Genomic DNA, 27,330 nt, shown 5'->3' on the forward strand with positions numbered 1-27,330 from the left:
TCAACTTCAGAAATGGAGTAGCAACAGCACCGAGTTATTACAATATATTGGAGAGAACAAAAACAATAAGGAACAGTCAGTGCCAATCAAAGCTGATAATATGATGAAGATTCTAGGAATACAGTGGGATCGAGCTACAGATAATTTTGAATACACGGTGGCCTTACCTGAAGTAAAATTACCAATTACGAAGAGGCAGGTTCTGTCCGACATTGCTCGATTATATGATCCAATGGGCTGGATTGCGCCAGTTGTAGTTTTAGCAAAGATTATTATCCAGAAAATATGGCAAGAACATTTAGACTGGGACGATCATATCACCGGTGAGTTGCAAGAGAAGTGGATTACATTCAGAAATGATCTGGTTGAAATCAAGAAAATTGAGATTCCTCGATGGATTAACAGTACTAGTAGTAGCTCTCTTGAGTTACACGCATTTTCTGACGCGTCTCAAGCTGCGTACGCTGCAGCAGTCTATATTAGGGTTATAGAGCCTGACGGATCAATACACGTCAACTTGATATCGGCTAAAACAAAGGTTGCCCCAATAGATAAGGTAGTGTCAATTCCCAGATTAGAACTATGCGGTGCAACTCTTGCAGCAAAATTGCTATTTGAGATATCTCAGGTCATGAACATACCGAAAGAAAATCTTTATGGGTGGACTGACTCCACAATCGTATTGGCATGGTTGAAAGGTGGAGCTAGCAAATGGACCACATTTGTCAGCAATCGTGTATCAGACATTCTCTCGATTATGGACTACGGACAATGGCAACATGTTTCGACTGACACAAATCCTGCGGATTGTGCGTCAAGAGGTTTGCAGCCCTCAGAAATGCATTCCGAATATTTATGGTGGCATGGACCTGTTTGGCTAAAGCAATCTAAATTAGAAGAGTCAGAATGTAAAATAGATGAAACACATGAAGAAGAAAGAATAGTGTCTATGAAGGTAACACAGATAAAAGAAGAAAATTATGAATGGACGAAATTTTCAAGCTTAACAAAGATGTTAAAAGTAATGTCATTTTGTAGAAGAATGTTGATGAAAAAGGAAGAAAGACAGCAATTACCTGTATGGGTTAAACGACACGTTACAGTTAAGGAAATGAATCAGACATTAGAGATGTGTATCAAACAAGTTCAAGGAGTTGAATTTGACGAAGAGATAAAGTTGATACTAGAAGGTAAAGAAGTCTTGAAGAAAAGTGTACTTCATACTCTTTACCCAGTTTTGGATCAAAACGGGTTGCTTAGAGTGGGAGGACGAATCGATCAAGCTAATGTGAGTTATGACACTAGACATCCAATTATATTACCAGCTAACAGTCACCTTACTCAGCTTTTGGTCGCGGACGCACATGACAAGACTCTGCATGGTGGTCCGCAGATTATGTTGAACTTTCTTCGTTCCAAGTATTGGATAATACGAGCTAGAGATCAAGTCAAGCGATGTTATCGCAAATGTATCACTTGTATGAGATACTCCAAAGCTGCTAGAGTTCAGTTAATGGGACAACTTCCAGACACGAGACTGAAACCTTGTAAACCATTTAAAGCGACTGGAGTCGACTACGCGGGTCCTATTAATATCAAATTTTCACCAGGCCGTGGAGCGAAATCTTACAAGGGATACATCAGCTTGTTCGTATGTATGGTTACGCGTGCAGTACACATTGAGGCGGTTACTGATTTGTCAACAAAGGGTTTTATTGCAGCTTTTAGACGGTTTACTTCGAGGCGAGGTCATTGTCAAGACCTTTACAGTGACAATGGCACGAATTTTGTTGGAGCTGATAAACAATTACGTGAGATGTTTGATTGCGCCAAGTCAAATCTGCCCCAAGAGATCGCTGAAGCTTTGACGTTAGAGTCTACGACATGGCATTTCATTCCTCCACAATCGCCAAATTTCGGTGGATTATGGGAAGCCGGTGTACGATGTGCTAAGGGGCATTTACGAAAGGTAATTGGGGATACTACGCTGACTTATGAAGAGTTGTCTACAGTTTTATCGCAGGTTGAAGCGTGTTTAAATTCGCGTCCCATATCGGTTTTGAGTAATGACGCAAATGACCCTCTCCCCCTGACGCCAGGTCATTTTTTAATCGGAGAACCTATGTTTAATGTTTCTCATGATAATTATACAGATTGTAATATTACTGGTATTGATAGATGGAAGTTAGTTCAGAAAATGGTTGGTGATTTTTGGATAAGATGGTCTAAAGAATATTTGGTTTGTTTAAATCAAAGATATAAATGGAATTCTAAATTACCAGAACCCAGTGTTAATGATATTTGCATTATTAGAGACGATAGCTTACCACCAACTAAATGGTTTTTAGGTATAATTGTAGATAAGCATGCTGGACCGGACAATGTAACTCGGGTAGTAACTATACGGTGTAAAATGGATTAATAAAGAGACCATTAAGTAAAGTTTGTGTTCTTGACAAATGATTTACATTGTCACGGTGGGCGGATTTATTTTTTTGTTGTTATTTCTTGTTTTATTAGTTACTTTTCCAGTTTATATTACTTGTAGATGTTAAGTTCATTTGGTTTGTAAAGCTTTGGTTAAATAAGTTTTTATATCATTTGTAAGAGATTATTTTGTTGTTTGTTTTTAAAAGGACAAGTCCTTGGTGGGCGGAATGTTTAGTTCGTAATAATGATTTTGACTGAATTCCACAATTGTTTCCGCAAACCACCAATAGATGGCGCTGCTCGGAAATTAACGCGCGCTATAGAAATATTAATGCATAATTACTTACCTGTTATGATTTTTTTGTCGTTGTAGTTGGCCTGTCAAAGTGTTAAATAAAGTGATTTGTGCTAGTGTGAGTGTTTTCGTGAATCCCTAAGTAGTTTTATTGTACACTATCTATGCCAAATTTCAGCGATATCCATGAAACCGTTCTAGAGATACCTTCAAATAAACATTTGTAATTATAATATTAGTCAGATAAAGACCAATGAATGTTGTCAGCAACTTAGTAAGTACGTTTTATTTTATTTTATATCTAAAAATTAATTTGATTACTGAAACAAAATATCAGACTTAATCGTTAACATTTCACTTTACGAAAATGAACTCTTTGATTCTCTTCAGCATTATATATGTACTAGTGATATCATGTATTATTTAATAACAAAAATACTAGTTCCATATCCCTAGAGCCTTGGAGTAACAGAAAAAAGTAACGCATATGAAACCCGATGACGCGTAAAGTCAACAGGAGGGCGTGTCTAAGCCATCCCCCAGCCACCCCATGCTCGGATTACTGTAACGACGTTTAACGAACGAATACCTCCAAAATACAGATTGACACGAAAATATCCACATAGAGATAACTAAAACTACAGAATATTTAAGTCTTACGCACTATCTATAGACCTACGTCTAGAATTAGGTATGCGACTCATCTCTAGACACGAATTATGTTCTGATTGAATACAAAACGGCATCATTTAAGCCCGCTACAGATTTAATAGTTCGACTGTGTGAAGGCAAAATGTTAATGTTGAACTGTACAGTTAAAACTGAACGTCTGCAGCGGACTTTACTGAACGTCAAAATCTACTTTTGTTAATTCACATTATATTAAATCCATTTTACTCAAATTCTACAGATTCAAAGATCACACATTAAATAATTGTCACATTAATCTCAAGAATCGAATATTGATTATGATAGTGACATTAACATGTATTCGGAACTACAGCACGACGAGATGTAACTATAATTCGACAAAATAAAAATACACATGAAAAAGAAAAGAAATCAAAATAATACCTGTTACGTTTGCTATGATAATGTAACATATATATTGCAAGGATTGAGTTCGTTGAGAACAAAGTTATAACGGAATCTGATAGTCGCATGTTTATTACATAGGTTACACGTGCCTCCTGAATTATGTATTGCAGATCAAATATGCTCCTCATCTAACATCTGTATGCATGAGACAACTATAAATTTCATCTCAAATGGAACCAGCATGTTCATTTATATATGTCAGAATATATCGTTTGTGATCCTTTTTTAAAACAACAAATAAGAATTCTTTCTTATAGTTCTAGTCTGAAGATAGATTGACCTATAAGTAACATTAAGCTTGCAGATTTTCTACAACCATTTGTAATAGGATTGTCGGCGAAAAGTGTTCTCTGATAGCTTATTTTCTTCATATCTAACACAGAATATCCCTACAAAATCTCTTATCAAAAACTGGGTCGAAATGGCACAGGACCGAGTGGAGACTTTTACTGTCGGAGGCGAGTCGTTTAAAACAGACCATAGAAAATAGGACATGGGTTTGGACATATAAAGACCAACCCTATTAAATCTGAAATTTTAAGTACTAACAGTAAAAGTACTATAGCCAAAAATACAGGCCTAGTTGAAGAAATAATATTGTAACATTATGGTTTTCGGTTGATACGAGGTTTATAAAGGGATGCGGTGAATTTCCTCGGCAAATTGGATAAGCGCATGGAGCCTTCTCAGGCGAGCTTTACATAATTGCGTTTGGCGCCCAACTTGGGACTTAATAGACGCGTTCTTTTTTTGAACGTTTTACTGCGCGCCAGAAATCTGTTGTCGTTATTTTATACCTTTTGATTACTAAACGACGCTAATGATGGATTTACATCGATAAAACAGTTCTACAATTTACTGCTGAATTACTATGAAGAAATTTTTTGTTATGTTGTTTTTATAACATAAGTTGTAAAAACGAGTTTTATGATTAGCTCTCAGAAGTGAAGGAAGAAAGCCCTTTAATAGGACTTAACTTCATATTAATGTCCATGTAGTTAACATTTCCCATAAGCCTATGCCCAGCAGTGGACGTCACGTGGATAAAAAGAAGAACCATTTCCTATTTCTGTGTGATATGAGTCAATTGAAATATGTCTCTTCTGCCACTTTGTGTTACATTCTAAGTTTGTTAAAGAATAATTTTGGAGATTGTATTTGGACTTATTCCAAATTGACGATCAATTCTGTGCAGGGAAATCTAATGTCATTCCTATATTCATAAATCTACCAAATTTCAATCAATATCAGTCGAAGTATTCATCGTTTCAGTACAATGACAAATTATAAATGTACAATGCAAAGAGAATTCGCTCGTGTGTCGGAGTCGTGAATTTTCATTGTAAATGCTATTGTTTCTCGGATATGTTACTACAGTCTATTGTAAGAACAGCTTTATTAATCCATCGATATGCAATAAACCTTTACAATCAGAACCTCATACCTTTGTACAATTTGAGTTATTAATTAGGAATATATACCGTGTTAAAATAACAAAATTAAGTTCTTGATAATAAGATTTTTTTAAGAAGACAGGGGCAAATGTGCAGCAAGATTAAATGTTTTCTTTTTTGTGTCTTGTCGCTTGAAATATTTTTCAATGGCCTAATCGCTCTGTCAATGTCGTGGGATGTACATATTATGCGAAGAGATGATGATTGCATTCATAAGAATTAATAAGATTGAATGTGGATGGCTACAAAGGTAGATGAAGACTGCAGAAAGTATGGATGGATTGTGTGATAAAGGATATGCATAAGAAGAAAGTGAATTTTGAATACTATAACTGATAGGAATGTTACTAAGGGTAATACATCCTGTGCCCACTTTTCGCAGTGAAAAGTACAGACTGATGGTGGAGTCGTATGTGTATAAAACATGCAATTGTCTGTTTCATGTCAATATACAATTTCACGAGGTACCCAGTTTATAGGAGGTATTTATTTTTATGTAAAGAGTTATCTACAAGTTTCCCTTTCATTGGCAGTCCGTATCGTCTGTTCCTGTTTTCATCAACTTCCGCGAAAGGAAGACCTGAATAATGAAGCGCCTTATCCGCTTTAGTTTTTCTTGTTGTTTGTTCAAACTTCGGCGTTTCATGTTAATTCTTGTATATTAATCATTTGTTTAACTTGTTTTTTACATAGTTTTATTTTCCACTAGCTGTCGACCGCGTGGTTATAAAAAAGACCTCATAAATAGCCTATGTAATCTTCCAGACTATATTCTATGTCTGTGTCAAATTTAATTAAGATCTGCTGAGCCGTTTCGGAGATATCTTCAAACAAACATCCATTCATCTAAGCATTCGCATTTATAATATTAGAAGTAAGATTAACTTTTGCACCACTTTTAAAGAGGCCGATTTCATTTGTTTGTTGACGCTTCGCAATCGATTCCTATCTAATTAAACGTGACGTAATTCTCTCGCTGCCATGTTTCAAAATGGCCGCCATTCTATAATTAGATATAGGGCAAGTGTAATTTAATTTCGAACTGATAAACGCAACTATCAATTAAATGGATACTGTGAAATTAACTTTGACGTTTACATGTTGAAGGGCAAAACGTAAAATATAACCACAGTGGAACCTACATAAGCAAGTGGAAACTAGGAACATTGTCGGATTGTGACGCACGATCTCCATAAGTGAGAAACTAAGGTAAGGGAGACACCTCTATGAGCGAGAAAAATATAGCATTCGATTGGACTTTAGCTTATCCAATTCCGACTGTATTAATAATTGACTTAATCTTAGAGTTTTATACTTCGTTAGTCTTATGATCATCATTAACATCAGCTCATTGTACGTCCCCACTGAGGGCATTGAGACCTACCCTAAGGGCGGTCTTATAATGTAAGCAAAATTGCATATCCATATGCATTTTCAGTCTGACAAAACCCAAGATAACTCAGTTTGAATGAGACAAGTAACAGGAAATAAAAAAATAAAAAAATGCAACGGTGTTACTCACAAAGAATTACAAAACAAAAAAAGTTCAACGTGTACAATATTAGCGACTATGAATTAAAAAGAAATTCGTTGTTAAATAAGCGCTATCATTGAAGAAGTTCCATTGTGTAGTCATAGTGCAACTAATTTGCCGTCTCTAGTTAGGTCCCGGATAAAGTTTTCCGGGGCATTGTCTTTTGAAAGTTGTTGTTGCATTTTTAATGTCTGCAAGAGCTTCGCAACGTGAAGCTGGGCGCACGTGGATTCGTATGTGGGTCGAGTGGTTTTTAACGTGAATGTAGCTTTTTCTGTTTTAGTTACGCTTCTATGAAAATTTTTCGGATTTTTCGAATTTAAATTTTTTCGTAATCTAACAATATACGATTTTTAAGCGACCTAAATATTTTTATAATAATATACAATATTTTTAGATTTATAACCATTTTTTTCATGTCTACATTTAATATTTAATTTACAATCTAAACAATATCTAAATTGTAAATCACTTATTAATTATGTAAAAAACATAACGAACGTAAAATTAATCAAAAAGTAATTGTAAAAAGATATTTAAATATACTCGGTTTGAAGTAATTTTCAATTTATTTTTCTTTGTTTAGTTTTTGTATAACCGAAGTAAAACAGAAATAATTAGATAACACCCAGGAGCGTATTTCGTTACAAAGATGAAATATAAAACATAAAGGACGATACGTAATTAAATATTCTTCTTGAGTATAAAATGACGTGACGTAGGGTTGCCAACTTATAATAAATATATACCCGAATACTGATAATAAAAAGACAACCAGTGACTTGCTTACCTTTGCCTCCTTGATGGACGAAACAAACTAGATCATAACGATACCATCTAATCTCTGAACGAAGAAAAGCGACATCTAGTGAAAAAGGAGAGTTTCTTGTGACAGATATAATGATTTAAAATAAGTCACTGTATTTTGTGTTCAACATTGTTATCAACACCGAAGACCGAATATGCACCTCAAATCCGGAAGATAAAATAAATATAGTATTAATCTGGAAGCGGTGACAACCCTAGTCCTGTTTAGAAATATAGGAAGGAAGGATCGTTAAAGTATACAGATAATTATAGGTACAGACAAAATAAATTATGACGGATGGTCGGTTAAATCTCGTGGGACGAAGGCAGCGCGTAATTTCTTATTATATGTATTACAAGAAATAGGTCATTTACCTGAAAGGTAGAAAAACATGTTGGATGACGAGCTCATAGCATGAATTGTCTATAGCAATTCTGTTGAAAGGTCTAAGAGAAAAACCGCAAAAGCACAAAATAAAATTATTACAATGTTACGCCTGAAAGAAAATTACCGACGTTACGAATGTTTGAGGTAAAATTCTTTTTAGATCCTTTTTCGTTTTGCGTTAAGAAGCTTCGGATTTAATATAAAAGGTAGAAATATGTTTGTTATTAAATCTACAACTGTTATATTTTGTATTTGTAATTATAACAAACACTAAATTCACGACACAATTAGAAATAATGTTGTAAAGATATTTAATGGTTTAAGACTTTATTTTTTTCAGAGGGGAATGCTTTATGCATACTCCGCGTCCCGGGGGGGACGCGGTAGTTATGTGGAATTCTCCACCATAGCGGAGGCATACCTACTAAACCCCTCTGTTCCTCCAACGCATCGGGACGGGACCACGGGCACGCTTTCGCTCTCGTCCGCGGCCCTAATGGTTTAAGACTACCTAAATGATAAAAAACACTAAAGTATAAATTAAAATTATGACACTTTATAATATTATCTATAATAAATCCGCTTGTTTTTTGATATCAGCAATTTTTGTTATTTAGCTAATATTTCTTGTACCATTCTAAGTAAACTCCAGGTCTGGATAGGATATGGTTTACGATAATAGCCGAATGGCGAGATTTGAACACTCGACCACATGATCGGAAATTCGTACCTTAACCATTAGGCTATTGGCACTCTTAAATGAAAGAATTGGGCAGTGTTCTCCACGACTTGTAACCACAAGAGTTAAGTTTGAAATGACATGTGAAGAAGCATTTGTTTGCTGATGTACAGCTGATATATCATGACTAAAGTATTTGTTGAGAAAAGCTTGTATGCCTTGAAACTACACAATTGAATCTCTTTGTCTGAAATAAATCCAATTTGTCATCGAAAACATAAATGTACGATAATTAAATAAAAATATGAAATTGTAAAGAGCACATGTGTATTGTAAACGCAGATATTGCTGCCAGCTCATTGTAATAGCAATTAAAAGTTAAGGGTCAACTCCAAGCCTCTTCAACTGAGTGGCAATAACAAGGGATGGAAAATAGGTCGCGGCGCGAGTGCGAAAAGGACGGCTAAGTATAATATGCGGTCCGCCATGCTCGTTGCGTTTTGTAGGTCAATTGCAAATAAGGAAAAAAGTTTTAATAAGCCATAACGTGTTCGAAATGCTACGCTCCTATTTGTTATTGGATTTCGAATATCATTGCAATTTTTGAATAGCTCTCATGGTTCTTCAATTCTATTCGATAGTGGCGGAACATTTCTCATAACTTTTAATTACGTTTCGAATCACAATCTTACTAATGTTATGAATGCTAATATTTGGATGGGATGTATGTTACACGGTAACTCCAGAATGGCTTAACAGATCTCAATCAAATTCGGCATAGACGTAGAGCATAGTCTGGACGAACGCAAAGGCTACTATTTTTTTTAATTCCGTGCAAATGGAGTTGCGGGCGATAGTTTATTATATTCTTAGGTTAGTGGTTGGTAAAATGCAAATCAGTTTTAATTATAGTAGTTACACGAGTAAAATCTTACTCTAGTTTAGTCGAATCCGCCCAAAAATAGTTTAGTTAATAAGGCTATACTTAACGGACTGTTTTAGTCATATTATATTGGCGACATTTCCGAGTCGTAAATCCGTGTTATCTATAAACGATGTAAAATGAACAAAAATGGCTAATAAAGAAACAATTGCGGCAATTATGTAAATATCCGACGATAAAAGTGATGGTATCGCGTGTCGCGCGATTGGAACGTCCGATTTTATCGCTTTTATCGCGCAAAAGTGGAAAATTAAATTAATGGACGCATTTACATTTAAGGGGCAGTTAGTGGTCGGACGCAATAAAAATCGTATTATTCAATTACATGTTTCAATTGGACTGTACATGTATCGGTTAAGCCACTCCTAATGTTTATTGTGTTTATAAATTAGTTTAGAGTAATAATCTAGTACTAGACTAGATTACTAAATTGTATTTATAACTTAAAATTATTAAATTTATAACAATTGCTATTACTTTATGCTTCATTTATTGTCTATACTATGATATACTAGTCGCCGGCGACTCCACCTTTGTGCTCTTCCAGACTATGTTGTACATCTATGTCAAATTTCAGTGAGATCCATGCGTCCTGGAGATGCCTTCTAACAAACATACTTTCGCATTTGTATTATTAGTGAGATTTTAAAAAACAGTACCAAATTATAATAACCAAAGCTATATAAAAATATTGATTGCTTTTTAAAGTAAAAATAAAAGTTTGTGTAAACTTGGGGTAACAAGACATAATGTTATACAAAACTTACACTACACTGCCACCCTTAGTAGTCCACTAAGGGATCCACTCATATTGTAGACAACTATTGTACCTATAGAACTCTGAGTGCAACAAAAAATAATTGAAAATTTACTGAGCTTTATTTACACAACAAATTAATATCTGATTATGCACAAAATTATCTCGTTTGAATTTATAAATCGACAATCAAATTCTATATTTTACAAAGTGAAAAACAATAGTATAGTATGAATGTATATGACACAATTTACATCGAGGTTTATTTAATCGAAATTCGATTACAATTTGCGGTTGAACATTAACGATACATTGTAAGTTAATAGAGCGTTCAGTGAAATTTGGTAAACAATCTATCTTTATTTACATATTCGTGTAATTTGTTATATTTATACATATATAAATCAATTGCTGTTCGTTAGTTTGGCTAAAACTCGAGAACGGCTGAACGGATTTATCTTACCTTAGTCTTGAAATGTTCGTTGAGGTTTAGGGAAGGTTTAAAAGGTGAGAAATATTCGAATAATTTCCGGGAACTATTTATTTTTTCTAGTCATAACTATAATACTCTATCGATTGTAAGACTATAAAGTGTTATATAGGGTGTCCTCTAACTAAAACTCTTAAAAATATATTGCTGTTTAATATATTTCAAACGTAACTTGACGGATAAATGTGTTCAGGATACCTAAGGTTTGATGAGTTCTTTTCCGCTATTATTACATTAAACGTGTGATTTTTTGTTTAAGTAATTTAGTGTGCATGTACTAAAAAGTTAATTTTGTCATGTAACCTTTTAAATGTCGAGTTAACTTACTTGATATTATGGTATTAAAATGCTTAATGTGCCGTAGCGTAAGTGTTCTGTTGTGAAACATAAAAACAACATTAGTTTCGGGTCAAGAATTTGACATGTCCCTTGGAAATTTTCATGCTTTTTATGACTAGTTAAACAGTAATAATTTTTCAAATTACATCGTTGAAATTTCTAACAGAAACATCCCGTTTTAAGTCAAATTATATATTTGTAACAGAATGATTATATTTAAAAATCTTAATAAATAGCTCATTATTTTATCTTCCCTGTATTTTTAAAACATATAGGTGTATTATATTTTACTTCTTTTCATGTCGCTGATTGATTTTTAAATGTGAGGATTCCCCCAAACCGCCATATTGCGAAGCCGTACGTAAATTTCCCGCCCACCGCCATTTTGTTTGTGTCAGCAGCGTGACATGCGCGGGTGCGCGGGGGGACTGCTGGGGCGCCGCGGGGGACGGCGGCCGTTTGAAAACAATAGCCCTCAATAAAATGAGCTCGGTCGGTTCGTCCATGTAAATAATTCCAGGGAAATAATGTTTGTTCCAGCATGGAGATATCAACGTGTATCATATAGATTTGTATTTGTTTGGATAATCCTGGATTTAATACCCAATCGAAATATCATTGTTTGATATCATAATGCAATGTGGAAAAGTTACGACATTTGTAATACATGCCGTTCATATTACACGTTGAAATATGATCCAATGATGTAGATTATTTGTTCGCATTTTTGTAACATACATTGTAGGAAATATTACTTGTTTCATCGGCATAATTAACCATGAACTGAAAAGTAAACAAGTTTAAAAAAATGTAACCTTTAAAATAGATTTTAGCAAAGGTAAAATCAAAAACGTACATCTGGATTTTATCATTTCTTCAACAAGGGATGGGTCAGTGGGCGAAACATTTGGACTACGTCCGGAAGATTGTAAATAACCCTCGGAGTTTGCCTGCGGGTCCACTGATACGTGATACTTTTAACTTAACAAAGTATAATCTGAAGGTTTTAAAAAGAAAAAATAACTTAAGATAGAAGTGATAGAACAATTGTAGTACAAAAAACAAGCAATAAAAACAGTAAACTAGTAGATTCGTTCCATTAGAGATCCTGGGACCCTCGCAATCGCACTTGAGGTTGGCCACAGAAGAGTTGTCGTCAGTAAGAATCTCACATAACCCTGTCTTTCCCCCTAAATGTCAAAGTATCTTATAAACATCCCCCCCCCACCCGATATAAAAAAAACTAATAGAAATATTAACAAGCTGTTCTGATCTGGGTAAAGGATGTCTCTGTTATATTGACATTGTGTTTATGAATAGTTAATAAATAGTATCTCGGAGTTAGAATTTGAATCGACTTCGTCAAATAGAGTAACTGGTGCACCAACCTCTGCGCTATAAACATTTATAGTCGACATTATTGGAAATAGTCAGCGCTTTTATAGCGACTACTACAAAATATCAAAATGATATTTCGTAAACCACAAAATAAATTTCACTTTACGTTTAAAAGCATAATATTTTTCTCAATATACAGTTTGGATTGAATCCAAAAGTGGAAGCATAATTCATATCGTGACGTTTTTGAAATAAATTCACTCCTTTAATGGCATTTTGATAAAAAAACCTTTACATATTTATATTAACCAAAGTATATTGAATTTTATTCATTCATTGATTACATAAAGTTAACCCGACAAAATTAGAATGTTGATTAATAAACAGTTACCTGCAAGGAAACTCTACTCTACTAAAATAATCATCATATTGAATGGATTAAAAAAGTAATTAACTCTTTATTCTATGAAGTCCTGGTACTTTATTGTCAATAAAAGATTAAAAAAAAAGTCCAACGTAAAAAAAGCAGAAATGATATACGCAAAACAACAGTAGTGCTCAGAAATACAAAAATTTGAGCTACAAAAAAATCTTTGTATAAACAAGGATCCATAGAGTCGGTATATTCCGTGTATCATTAGATACAAATGGAACAATAGAGAATTAGGTTAGAGCGGTAAACAAGCTCTCTTTGTAAGCCAATCAAATTTTTATTCAGTTCTCATAACTGGGACATTTGTTAGGCATCATTTTGTTCCTTTACGGAATTAGTTCGATGAATTCGGACTTAAGTTGATTTGTTTTTAAAGATATAAAGTAACACATGAGCAAAGTACAAAGTGGGCACTTGAATTCGCCGAAGAGGCGGTGCGCCTCTGCCCATAGAAATACGCAATTTTAGATGTGTTGCCAACCTTATTGAATTGTATGAAACATTGCATTATCAAAATAATAAGCATATAGTTTACTGAAAGTCACATTTACTGTCCATTATTTTAACATTTGAATAATATTTAAAAACAGAATTCATTTGACACTATACTAAATAGTTGTGAATTTGAAGTGGGGGAAATATAAAAATGGGACGCGAATATGAGATGTTTTTATTCAAAAGGTTTTGGACGGTTGCAGACTTAATAATACGTTTGAATATATTACATTTAAAAATGACACCAAGAAAATACTAGCAATTTCGATTTCTCCTAAAAATTATAATAAAAATATCATGAACCATTAAAAAACCGTGGTAGTTATTGCCACTAAGGTAATATACAATAATTTTCACAAAAACCCATAAATTTCAGAATCAAACCGTCTAGTTAAGAAACACCCTGTATCCTTTGCGCAAAGGGACCCAGTAAGTTACATGAGACGTGAGTTATTTTATATCAGAAATACACCTGGGACAAAGAATACAGGTCAGACGTGGCAAGTGCCGCTGTCACTTTAATTTACGACGTGACTTGACAAGCCTGTAAGAATAAAGATTTTTGATATTTAAAAGTGTATTGTAAATATAAAAGAAAGTGATTCAATCCCACAGGATTAAGATTGTTAATGTATGTTGTTTTGCTACATTTCAAACTATTCTTTTAAGTTTTAATAAAATAAGCCTATGGCGAATATTGTTGACACGCTACTTCGTAATGTCATCGAAAGAACATATAATATTAATACAAAATATATAAATTTATATGAGTTAGGATGGTGTACTTTACGTCCGGTAGAGGGCGCTGCACAAATTTTAATATTAATTTTGCCGATGACGTTACGATAATATTCTCTCGAATATTCGTACTAGGCCTTTTGTTATCGTATTCACTCAAGAGAATTTCAAGTTAAGTAAGTATAGAGGAAAGAAAGTAGGTCTTGAAAATACTTTTTTTAAACTAAAGACGCTTGCTTTCGATTGTAAAATATGAAATTTCTGCAAGAATTTACGACGACTGTAAACGCGACAATAGCTTCGAGAAACTAACGAAAATAATTCTCCATTCAACCCTCGAAACGAAAACAAACAATTTTCTTCACAAACTTAAGAACAAGTTTTTCGGCCAAATGAAAGAGGTCAGCTCTCAGGAAGTTTCGAAAGTGTTACGTTAGAGCAGGACACGTTTATATAAAATAGCCTGTAGTAGAAAGAGAGAGCAATCGGTTATCGTACATTTTAAAGATAAGACGATCCACTAACAAGATCGAGGGGTGAGGTTCTGTTAAGTGCTGTATTTGCGTTTGATTTATTATGATTTTTGTACCTTAATGTATATTGTGGTAGACAACGGTATTGATAAATTTATATTCTTTGTAGCCTCACATTTCTACGTTAAAATATATTGCTAACAAAAATTGAGATATACAAGAGATTTTTTTGACTTTTCTTTTGGAATGTTGAGGTTTATTATAAGTATTTGTTTCTTCTATATTATAGTACTGAAAATTATAGTAAAATACTTACGTATTAAGCTCTAAGTCCAGTCTAAACTTATGATTGAAAGCTTTGATGAGGAGCGATGTGCGGTGGAAGTGTTTGCCGGTCTGAAACAAACGAAATACAACGTTAAAATACAAAATTAATTACATTTATAGGTACAGTCTGATTAACTTATCTGGTCCGGTAAGAGAATAGCAATAATTATTATTAATAAGATATTTTTAGCAATTAAATAGATTTCCTTTGAATAACATTCATATTCATGTAGAGAGATTTAAATTACATTTATGCAGCGTTTAAGCGTCCCTGGTAATAATTTAAAGTAACCATTTAAAACTACACGTAGGGTGTTCGCGTATTTTCGTTCTCCCTGGAAAGAATTAATCGCCTACTCGCCGCTGAGTTTCGCAAACAAATAAATATTACACGGCCATAAAACATGACCAGCGTTTTACCGCTCGCCGTGAGTCGTTTGTTTTATAAATAAGCTTATACATACGCCCACGACTTAGGAGGGTGTGCAGTAATCACACGTTTCCATTTAGATTTTGGTAAACACGATTAACACATTAGTTAAATTGAAATAAATGATTAACTTTGCAACCCCTGAAGGCAATTCCTTATACGAAATGTTATTTAAAAAATTAGAAATTACGAAACGCTTTAAAATTACATTTTTTTCTAATGTAGAGTGTGGCATAAGAGCAAGCGGCCTCTAACATATCCTCATTTTTATATTTCACAGAAAACTTATCCCGTGTCCATCGTGACGTAATCGCGAGACGGAAAAAACATAATAACAGTATGAGATTGCTAATTAATAAATCACTATTAGTCAACAAGATATTTTAAATAATGAAAAAAACAAAAAGTTTAACGTATTACGAGGTCCACTCAAAATGAGACTGGCTGTAAAATAATGACTCAAAGGGACTGTAATAAAAGAAAGGTCAAGTCCCGTAATCAAATATAATAAGGAACCATAAAAGGTAAGAACTTCAGACAACGCAAAGCGAACACCAGTTTTTATTAGAGGGAGAGGTATCGTGGAGAGAATCGAGTATTCAGAATTGAATTAAATTTAATGAAACATCAAAGTATTCTTTTTATGACTGAAGTGTTGGAAGAAAGGAAACTTCCTTGGAGCGATGTTGGATGAACAAAATTGAACAATTTAATTGGTATATCATTAAGTTATTAATTTCCTCGTTTTGTTCGTGGCTAGCATCAAACGTATTAGTAATTGATTTAAAATAAATTAAAAACATCTCATCTAATGATTTGAAATCTTCTAAATGTCATCTTTCAGGATTATTAAATCAATTTTTTTTCTCTAATCAAAAGCAATATTGTTTAATTGCTAATTTGGCTATTTCAAAAGTATAAGTTTGTTCCTCAGTGACATAAAAAAGCATGTAAAGCATTTAGTAAAACAAAGATGAAAAGGATTTTCTTAGAAAAGAATAATCCTGATCACATTTTTTGATCGGATCGGATAGGTAAATAGATGAACTAAAACGCCCGAGGCGTACGTTATTAAATTTCAACGATGGCCGTGCGGTAATCCGACACTGTCCTCCCTTCCACCAATCACACCCCTCCCTCAGTTCCCCCGTCCCCCCTCTGCCTGTTTGCCCCAGGGCCAGAGTTTGCTATGGATCACCGCAGGTTGCGAATATACAAAGTCTGATTATACAACCTCTAAAATTGTAGTCGAAGGTCGAAGTTAACAAGAAGGAATTCAACTTAGTTGATACGTTCGTCCTTGTAAGTCTACAACTAGAATAAATTATCATCGATAAATACTTTATAAAGAAAAGGAGTGTAGAAGTTAGTTGGTACTTTCATCAAACTTTGCTTTAGCAATAAAAGTCAATAGTATATAGTCCAAAGAAAAACTATCGATAGATGACGTACTCGTAGCATCAAAAGATTTACTATTTTATGATACGGTATTTGACATTTTAATTAGGTTTAAAACTAAAATACAGAACATTTAGTAGCACAACATTCATTTAATGTACATTTTAAAACAACGTTTAATTCTTTACGTCTACGTAATGTAGTGGGTAAATTTCCTTTAAGACTCGCAGCAATTCATCAACGTATTTAAGTAGCTTTTTAGCTTTGTTAACTTCTTGCAATTCTTGGACATCTTCCAAATCTTCTTTGTTACTTTCTTTTACTTTAAGTTTATTACAAACGATGGCTCTATAGTCTAGTATCGAGATGACTGCTTTATAAGGTTCAGATTCTCGGTTCTTTACTTTGAGGATGAAGCGGCTAGGGTTAGGACCCTGATTTGCCAAGTAAGCCCTTCTAATATTAGGATGGCTACCGTTGGAATTTTGAAAACGAATCTCATTTAACCCAGTTTTTGTTCCCAAAATCTTATCTATCTTTTGATTTTCCCCAAATATCCCCGATAAAAAAGTTGTTTTACTTTGCTATTAACTTGTCTGCCTTTGGTGATATTTATTCTAATGTTTGTTTTGAATCAACACAAAATGTGGAAGAACCTCCATAATCCTGGGTTCACCACAGCCACTGTATAGTCTATTGAGATAAACTATACGAATTTATTTTACGAAAGCTAAATAGAAAGTGTTAATTTCATTTAGCAAGTGAGATTTACCGTGTCCTCGAAATCAGTGTGTGTTTATGTGTAGAGGATCAAAGCAACAACTAGTTGGGTCAGTGTTTACAAACGTGTGACCGTCGATTGGGATGCGTTGGGTTTCACTAATAGAATTTATCACATACTCAATTACTGTTATGGAACCGATGTCAAAAGTCGTGTATTTTAGCCGATGGACTATTGTTTATTAAATTAGAAACCCTCATCGCTGGTGACCCATAAAACGCGAATCGACAGCAATGTTCGGTGTCCGCACGCCAGACTAACCAAATTTCAGCATCGTTATGCTTTACTTACCAAAGTTTTAACTGAGTTACGGCATTGAGGTTATGGCTGAGTGATTTTTGCTTTTACTGTACGATTTTTTATGCTTTAGGATATTGTTACAGATAATATATATATTTTGTTAACAATAAATAAGAATAAGAATAAATTTACTTCACAAAAACATATTAAAATAAAATACACTGAAATATCTTGCAGACCCCGAACTAGGCTGGACCTGTATCTCGGAGCCTAGGAGTGCACTATGCAAATGTATTAATTATTATGTTAATTTTAATTTAATTTGCTAGCCCCTGACCTGATGTAGCGAATTTTAGATATTTTTTTCTTTCTAATATCATCCTCCCACACTTTTCTTTATTGTTATATAATTGTTGGTCCATTTGGTATAATTTTAATTAGAATTTTCTTATAACGTCTAGTACTAGTTTTAGGTCGATATAAAAGTAAAATATTTAATACTATTATTATACTTATGCTTATACTAATATTGCTGTAAACTTAGTCATCACTTAAAGTTCTTATTACTATTAAACAACACTCCATTACACGGACTAGGTTTCTGTACAATCCAGGTTGTGAGTTAATTATTCATCGATTTAGCGCCGGTACAATCTGTCCCAGTGGATTGAGCAAGGAGCTGAGATCTATGAATATTTAACGATTTACATTGTACCACCATTGTTCAAGTACTTTCTTACAACCTCTATAGATACAGCGCTTACTTAGAACATATTTATGCAACTAATTGTCGCCCGCGACTCCGTCCGCATGGAGATAAATAACACATAATTAGTAGTATATGTTCTATATGTAAGCCAAATTTCACCGAGATCTTTTAGCCGTTTTGGAGATACCGATACCGATAAGATAGAGGATGGAGAAAATAAAAGCATTGGTAATAATGTTATCTTACATATAAAATTGTCGTGTTACAATTTTCGTTTCCATACTCCTCCAAAACGGCTTGACCGATTCTCATGAAATTTTGTGAGCATATTGAGTAGGTCTGAGAATCGGCCAACATCTATTTTTAATCCCGCGCGGACGGAGTCGCGGACGACAGCTAGTTTGTATTAAAAATTTTGTTCTGTAATGAAAAACAAACATTTTATAAAACACGTATTGCGCTTAAAGATAAAAATTTTGCTTTAAACGAGCGAAACAAGTTTCCACAAAGCGACGTATAAAGAAATTTGCATAAAGTTTGAACAATAGTTGTACGGTAGGAAAGTTGTCTCGAAAAGCGAATATCGAGAATGTTATTCGACGGTTCGACACGACAGTCGAACACAAAAGATATCCAAAAACAAGATTTCACAATTGGAAAACTACAATTGACTTGCACGAACTCTCCAACATTCTGCCGCGACGTCTGCGAAGTGAACGAAGCGCCGCGCCGCTAGCACACCTCCCTCAATTTGATTTCTAACAATACTTTCTCAATACTTGTATAAAGAATTAAACTGTGACATACGATTAAATATGATATTAATGAATATATATTTTCTACATAACTAATGTTAAAAGTGGCTTCCAAACGAGTCACTAAAATTGAGTATCAGTATTGTTACTATTTAGGTTAGTAATCTCGAACGTCATCATTATTCTTTTTAGGAGAGAACATATGACATACGCAAAAATAAAGGAAAACATTTAAATATGACTGTGGAACAAATCGAATTAAAATTTGCTTGATTTTATCGATACATTAAACCATCTAAATTGTTTTTAACTAGTTTCGCGTATCGCAAATTACATAAAATCCTTTCTGTCCGTACCTAGGGTTGGAAATGTTTTCGAGAAACGATCTGCGGGCCCTAGGGTCAACAGGGGTGATGTTTTTAATTAGCGAAAGAGATAGGCCATTTATCAAGCCCGCGCCGCCCAATCCATTGTTCTTGGCCGCTTGTGTGCGGACTAAGGACTAACGTAGGTGTAATGGCTTTTGTAAATTATTAATTTCCTTTACCGCCCGCATATTTTATACGCACTTCGGAAAAACAAGTGAGAAATTAAACAAAGTTGTCATTTCGCCTAATCTATATATATCTATCTATATATAAAAATCAATTGCTGTTCGTTAGTCTCGCTAAAACTCGAGAACGGATAAACAGATTTATTTTATCTTGGACTTGAAATTTTCGAGGAGATCTAGGGAATTAAGTAATTTTTTTTCATTCCACGCGGTCAGAGTCGCGGGCGTCAGCTAGTATGAAATATTATTTTTTAATTATTCAGTTAAGTAGAAATGTATTCATTAAAATTTCAAAAATATTGCTATTGTAATCCTCGACGTCACTCACTGACGGTTATGTTAACAATAAAATGAATTTCTGGAACACTAGCTAAAAAATGTATTGTGTTTTTGTTTGTGTCGACAACAACTGGCAACTTGACAATTTCCTGTATAGTTCATAATATTTTTGAAATAAATTCACTATTTTCTGCTCTTCGTTGAGTACTTTTAGGATTTTGTGACCGTATTTTTTGAACTTATACATCTTAGTAATGTTATAAATGCGAATGTTTAGATGGATGGATGGATGTTTGTTTGACCTTGGTAGAACGGTTGTATGGATCTCGCTGAAATTTAACAAAGGTGTAGAATATAGCTATTTAATTTGATTAATACTGAAGTCATTAAAATTTACTCATTCATTCAATTGAATTTATTACGATTCAATTGGACAAGTCTAAATAATAAGCGTCAAAGAATAAACATCCAAAGAAATAAATAAAGTTGTCCCACCTTCTACTACGTTAAACATTTCGTTGAATGTGTATTTTTATTCTATTTGTTAAGGTTTCGACAGTTTCCCGCCTAGTGAATGTCTTTGAGGCGGAAATCAAATCAGGGAACAAACTGATTTTGTCCGGGCCTCGTGTGCTGTGTTTTTAATCAAGAGGGCCGTCCGAGCCTTTTGTTCACAACTTACGTGTTGCTAAGAAATAACGTCGGGAGATTTAATAGTATCGTAAATTATATTTCTTTCACGGGGCATGAAATCTGTCAGGGGCAGCTTAGGCGTCGAAAATTAAACGCAACACGGAGTCTTTAAAAATAGTAATTGTTTTTAATTTGTTTCTAGTTTAATATTTTTACATGTTAAAAGAATATAAGAAGTTAAAAACGTGATAAATTGATGTGAATAATTTAAAAATTGTTATTAAAATTAAAAAAAAATATATAATATATAAAAAATTTAAATAGAAAGTGTGAGATTTATCAAGTTTACAGAATAGATTTACATCTAAAAGAATAAATTAAACATCTGTTTTTTGCCAAATTAACATCTGAATATAAAAAAAAATTCTAAGAAAAGCTATATGTATATTCATTTGTGTACACTTGACGCCAACAAAACTGTCTCGCACGCATTCGAGACGTTTATTGTTTTCGTTGATGTCGGAGAAATATTTACGTGATTTATGAATTTTGGGGTGAGACCGCGGCAGGTTCGTAAATTAGCGACAATAAATGGCCGAAGTGGCAAAGCTGTTAGATACAAAACTTTTTTCAACTAACTTAATATATCATAAAAGTATCAAATTTATTTTTATGCTCTAACTTTCCATATGTTAAAACTTGGCACATGGAATAAAACAATTCTTTATACGTCATGTGGCATACATTTTAAATTATCCACCTACGAGCGTAATAATTTAAAATTATTTTATATGAATCAATAACATCTTAAAAAAATATGAATTGAAGCTAAGATTTAAGTACAAAAGCCACTGAGAAAAGTTATGCCCTCTGATACTGACAGAAATGTTAAGTTTTAAATATAAAATTACTATTTTTTTAAGTACGCAAATCGTCTGAAGTTAATACAAGAAATTCCACCATTCCAAGACAAAAAGTAACATCTAACCCCATAAATCTACGTAGCTGCAGTCAGTGTTAGGCGTTTAATTCATAAATCATACGGCAAATAATTCTGCGACGTCACTGGAAACAATAAACGTCTCGCGCACGTTCCCGTTTTTGTTGGTCCCAAGTGTAAGGATATGTTAACGCAAACTGCGTTGAAGTGTTTCTGTATTTCGCTTATATTACTTCCTGCTTTTTAGGGTTCCGTACCTCATAGGAAAAAAAAGAACCCTTATAGGATCACTTTGTTGTCCGTCCGTCCGTCCGTCCGTCTGTCAAGACCGTTTTTTCTTGATGTGTCTTATAATAGGCATGATTGTTAAATTTTCATAACATATAATATAAACTTTAATACACAGTCCAAGTTATTTGTTTACCCGGCATACTTCTATATAGTTTTTAAGTAAATGGCTGACATCAATGCTTTTAGTTCAAGCTATTTAGATTTGGAAGAATATTGGTATCTGCTTTTGAATCAAAACGGAAAATATCTTTGAACATGACCCATCTCAAATTACATCTTTCGTTAAGCTCATACACAGAATTATGAAACAAATTTACAATGCTACTATCTTCGTTAAGAACTACTCAACCTACTTGGTGATCTTTATGTAAAATGAACTCTAAATGGAGTCGCATAAGGTTTGAAATGCGTTGTAATTGTTGCGGTTATGTGGTAGGGTAAACAGCCCATTATTTGGACGATGCTTGCGGATGTTCGATTTGTCGACGCTCCTGTTAGTGACGGGTAAGTGAGCACACATGACGTTATGTTTGTTTCCATTATACCAACTGAATGTTATAACTCCATGTATGATATGATTTTAGCTTAAACATATAAAAGTTGACGTCAATTCTTACAATAACTTTATAAAATGTAGTTCTATTATATAGAAATTACAGTTGTTTTAAAATATCGTATAGACTACTGCGTGTCATAACAAAAATTGTATCATTTGTTATTATTAAAGCAATTTTTTAATACTCTGTTACGCCAAGTAATTGCCGCCTTTAGAAAAAAAATATTATAGTGCACATAATGTTTTGATAGCCGTCAATAGTCGACAGTGTCTTATCTCTATCGTTTCCATTTAGCCGGCGTAATGTTTGCTGCGACACAATATGGACGTAGCGTTGTGGTGTGTGATACATTTAGGGACGTTAGGAAAATCTGTCGCGTATTCCTTACGCATAATTTACCGATGTATTTATGTTACAACTTTATTAAAATTTAGAATAACATAGCGCTGAAATCCATCATTATTCATTGCAAGAAATGCTTCCCACGACTTTACCGATAACAATAATTGAAGCTACTAGTCATGTAGTACGAAATTAGAAAATAAAGTTTAATCGCTAACTATGTGAACAACATTATCAGGAGTGCCACAATTTGGATTAGTAATGTGAACCATGTATTTATTTTCTGATCAATTTTTGTCGAAAATGTCAAGACAAAGGCCCGCATCGTTGCGAGGGTAACGAAGTGCGAACCGTGGCAGGTGCGTTCACACGAGCCAGCCAGCGGAGCGTCACCGATGCCGCTCCAACAGGCAACCGTTTATTGGGAAAATATAAGGGAATCGTATCGACCCGTGCTCATGTTCTTTTACTTTGTTTTGGATTTTCTTTTTAATGTGATACGATGTCATTTAGTAGAGTTATTACGTTACAACCAACAAAAAATCCAATTCTGCTAGGAACCCTAATACAATGATTTTACAATTGTCTAAATTACAATTTTGTCGATATTTACTAGTGTCATAATTTTAAATGGTACTATTATGACCATTATATCATCCTTATGACATAATGGCAATAAAAGAGTAGTTGCCAAATGCCAACCGCTTACAAAGTATCGATAAACAAGAACAACGCTTAAGTAAAGATCCCTGAGACCATTTTAGTAGAATCGTTTTCCGTCTCATATTTGAATAACCTCGCTCAGGAGTAATAGGGCCTCATAAAGGTTGACTCTCAGGTTATAGAGCGATGGCGCCGTCCTGTGCAAACACAGGTACGACTCAGCAAACAGGTAATCGCAACATGTTTGGGACATAAAACGGATAGATTTTTTATCGTAAAAGGTGGTAAACGAGTAAGCGGCGACCTGTATAATAGAAGGTTGCAGAAGAAATTTATCGATTCACATTAGAATTAACATTTTTTTGTTGTAATCGAGTTTTTGACAAAAAAAATCAGAATATAAAGAGTCATTTTCATTAAAACAAGGGAAAAGGACAACATAGATTATGTGAATTTTTATTATATTTCGGCAAACAAATAATAAACTGTCTGGATTATTGGTTTTAGTATATTATACCTTAATGCGATGTCATTAAGATTTATTTTAGAATGAACGCATGTGGTGTAAAGGCCAATAGTTGATCGCGCCGAGTTGTCAGAATGATTTAGTAACGGCGAGTCGGATGAAAAATGTTGGGGTAAGCAAACAAATCATAGACCCCGTCCGCGATGACGAAATACTAGTAGTGTAATTTACTGCGCACAACTAAATGTATTGCACGATGATGATAAGTACCAGCAACAAATCATAGCCTGAAAAATGATAGCATATATTGTCGAACTGCATACGTTGCGTAGTTGATAGTGGTTGCATGATGTATTATAAAATATTGTTTCGCATTTAGAATAAATCTTAATTTATAAGTAGTAAAAACAAATAGTAAAATCTATTGTAATACTAGCTGTCGCCCGCGACTTCGTCCGCGTGAAATGAAAAAAAAAATAGTTCCCGGTAATAATTCGAATTTTTCTCGCCGTAAAAACCATCTTTGAATTAAACGAACATTTAAAAAAGATATGGCCAAATTGATCCAGGCGTTGTTGAGTTATGCGCTTACCAACACATTTTGCGATTAATTTTTATATTATAATATTATATTTACTTAGTCTTGAATCGAATATTATAATAAAGTATTGAAATAAAATATTCATAGCTTAATTAATTTATCTCTATAGCGGGCTCTCAAACAGGTTTTTAGAAAGCCTTTTAGAAATTAAAACGAAGCGAACCCGTGTCCTAAATAAGTAACGTAAATTGGATGATTTATGTACATTGGTGGAAAGGCTATCATAACTGGCATAAGTAAAATAATGTTATGAATCGTTGGAGAGATAAGATGGCGGAGGGCGGGGGGCCCGCGGGGCGGAGGAGGAAGCGGGGCCGCAACGAAAACAATAATATTAATAAAGCCGAAAGATAATTGAGTTCTTAACCCTCAGCCTTGTATCTTATTTGATTAATAAAATATAAAACAAATCGAAATTGTTATTTTACACACAAACCTTATTTTACACCAATTTTTGTAATTGTATTCTTTAATTTAGTATTAAAACGATCACCTTATAAAAGTGGATTTCAACATTAAATTTAAAATTAACATTAAATTAAAATGCAGCAACATTTAAGCCATAAATATGAATACAGAAATACTTTATAGTTCACTATCCATTGGTCACGTGATCATAATCCATAGCAGTCGCAAATCCCAATGTCTGTCGGCACGAGAAGTCGCTTAGTGGAAAAAGCGGTATTATCCAGTCAAGGTTCATTAGTCGCGTCCTGCGGTGTCCCTCTCAATGAAGCAGGAGTCACGCCTCCTGACCAATGCCATTACAAGCATCATCAGACATCTCATTAGCTATTACACTTCATTACTCCATCAGAAATGAACGTCTTAGTAATCAATTGAGCAGTAAGTAATATCTTTAATAGTATTCATTTATAAAGAAACAAATAAAATTTCTGTTAAATCAATAAATAAACATAAGACATTGCTGATGATAAGTTTTATATCAAACCTTTGATTTAATTTTTATTTTGCTCGACATGATTACTACTTCGAGGCGAAGGAAGAATAGATTATTTATACTCAATGAAGTAATAATTCCATATTTTTTATTACACATGGGCTTCGAACGAATAACTTGCTGTCAAGAAGACTCAAAGCTTCGTTTGAAATCTGCAACGAAATCTTGAGACTAAATATTCCACCCGCACTTACAATCGGAATTCTCAGTTCAAAGTACCAGTATAAAACTAATAGGTACGATTATTTAACTTAATACAAGTCAGAACAAAGTTGGAAGCCATTAAATTATTATTGAACAATCGTGCCCGCATAAGTTCACCAACTTTGTGAACCTCGGTCGGACTGCACGCTCTAAATCTCAACTAACGACAACTACTTATTTCAAAGGAATACTGGTAATTTTTGTCGACTAATAATAATAAAAAAATGAGAAGCAAGAAAAACTTTAAAACGACTTTACGAATCACAAGCAAACGAGCGGCAGAAGACCAAGATGATCGTCAGCGTCCATGAATATCCGCAACACAAGAGGAACTTCAGATGCCTGAGGCCTTTGAGAAAGTAATACGCTTCTTGTAGGACCCTAACAATAACAAGGCAGAAATTAATATTCTATTTAAAACCATTTTCGATTTTACTAGGTATTTTTAATTAATATACCTTATCGATATCGTTTAAATTTAATCAAACTGAAGTTGGCAATAGCATTAGAAAATATATAAAATAATTTTTGTATTAGCCTCAAGGAACATTGATTTCAATGCTTAGTCATGACAAGGGACATGCAAAAATAGTAAAAAGCCAGTGAAAAACGATATCCACTAGTAAATTTGACATAAAAATAAAAATCTCTTAGCCTTAAATTTTCGCCACCGTAAATAGGTAAACATTATTAGCTGGTGAATGAGATAAATTGAGTTGGCAGCGTGGTTGCATTTTATGTGAGGGCCCTAGAGATGGCGCTGCCAGCGCGAGGGGCCTTCACTAAATTATGTGCCGCAATTTGGACTTATCACTTGGCGCGGTGTAAAGACGGAAAAGAATTAATTGAAATATTTATGCCAACTCTCTACAGCATTTATAGTAAAGGTTCTATGTCTTTTTTTGGCATCGTACATCAGTTTAATTGTATAAAAGAACTAAATTTCATAAATAGGTATATGTTTTAGAACTAGAACATAGTCACTTAATTACGATATTTTCAGATAGAATAAAACTTGAAAAATCTGGAAGCTAACAGTAGGATCTAGTTAACATCAAATTTCAAATAACGTAGCGTCATCTTCAATTGATTTTATGTAATTTATGATCGAAGATTGTAGATGATAACAACATAAAAGTAAAAATAATTACACGTTTTTTTCTCCTATTAAAAGGGACTCTTCTTTAGTAGGGAATTTTCTTTAATAGAAATTGGGTAACTTATTGTTATGTTGTGTGTTGCTAAAGAAATTAGTTCTATACGCAAAACAAATACATTAGTTCTGCAATACCTCTATATTTGGATACTTTCTACATTGCTGGTCAGACTTTACGTAAGGAGCCATCAAAGGAGATTGCTTATTTGTCGTTTGACTTTGTGGACATGCCTCAAACGTGAGATGATATAAGCCACTCGTGCATGGCGACAGATGCTATGATTTGTATGCATATGCGCTACGAAGCGTGCCCATCCATTTGCGATTTCCTTCATAACATAACGTACATCCTG

At 33.9% G+C, this 27,330-nt stretch overlaps 1 protein-coding gene across 3 annotated transcripts in view; it reads right to left on the reverse strand.

The window, feature by feature from the left end:
* The window catches only part of mmd (disintegrin and metalloproteinase domain-containing protein mind-meld), a 188,931-nt gene that overhangs the window by 70,723 nt on the left and 90,878 nt on the right, over nt 1–27,330 (reverse strand). For all 3 annotated transcript variants that reach the window (XM_013326784.1, XM_013326783.1, XM_013326782.1), the window contains exon 5: nt 15,008–15,087. In XM_013326784.1, coding sequence (XP_013182238.1) covers nt 15,008–15,087 — 80 coding nt within the window. The remainder of the gene's footprint in view (nt 1–15,007; nt 15,088–27,330) is intronic.

This window comes from Papilio xuthus, unplaced genomic scaffold, assembly GCF_000836235.2.
Source record: "Papilio xuthus unplaced genomic scaffold, Pxut_1.1 DF828780.1, whole genome shotgun sequence".
NCBI lineage: Eukaryota > Metazoa > Arthropoda > Insecta > Lepidoptera > Papilionidae > Papilio > Papilio xuthus.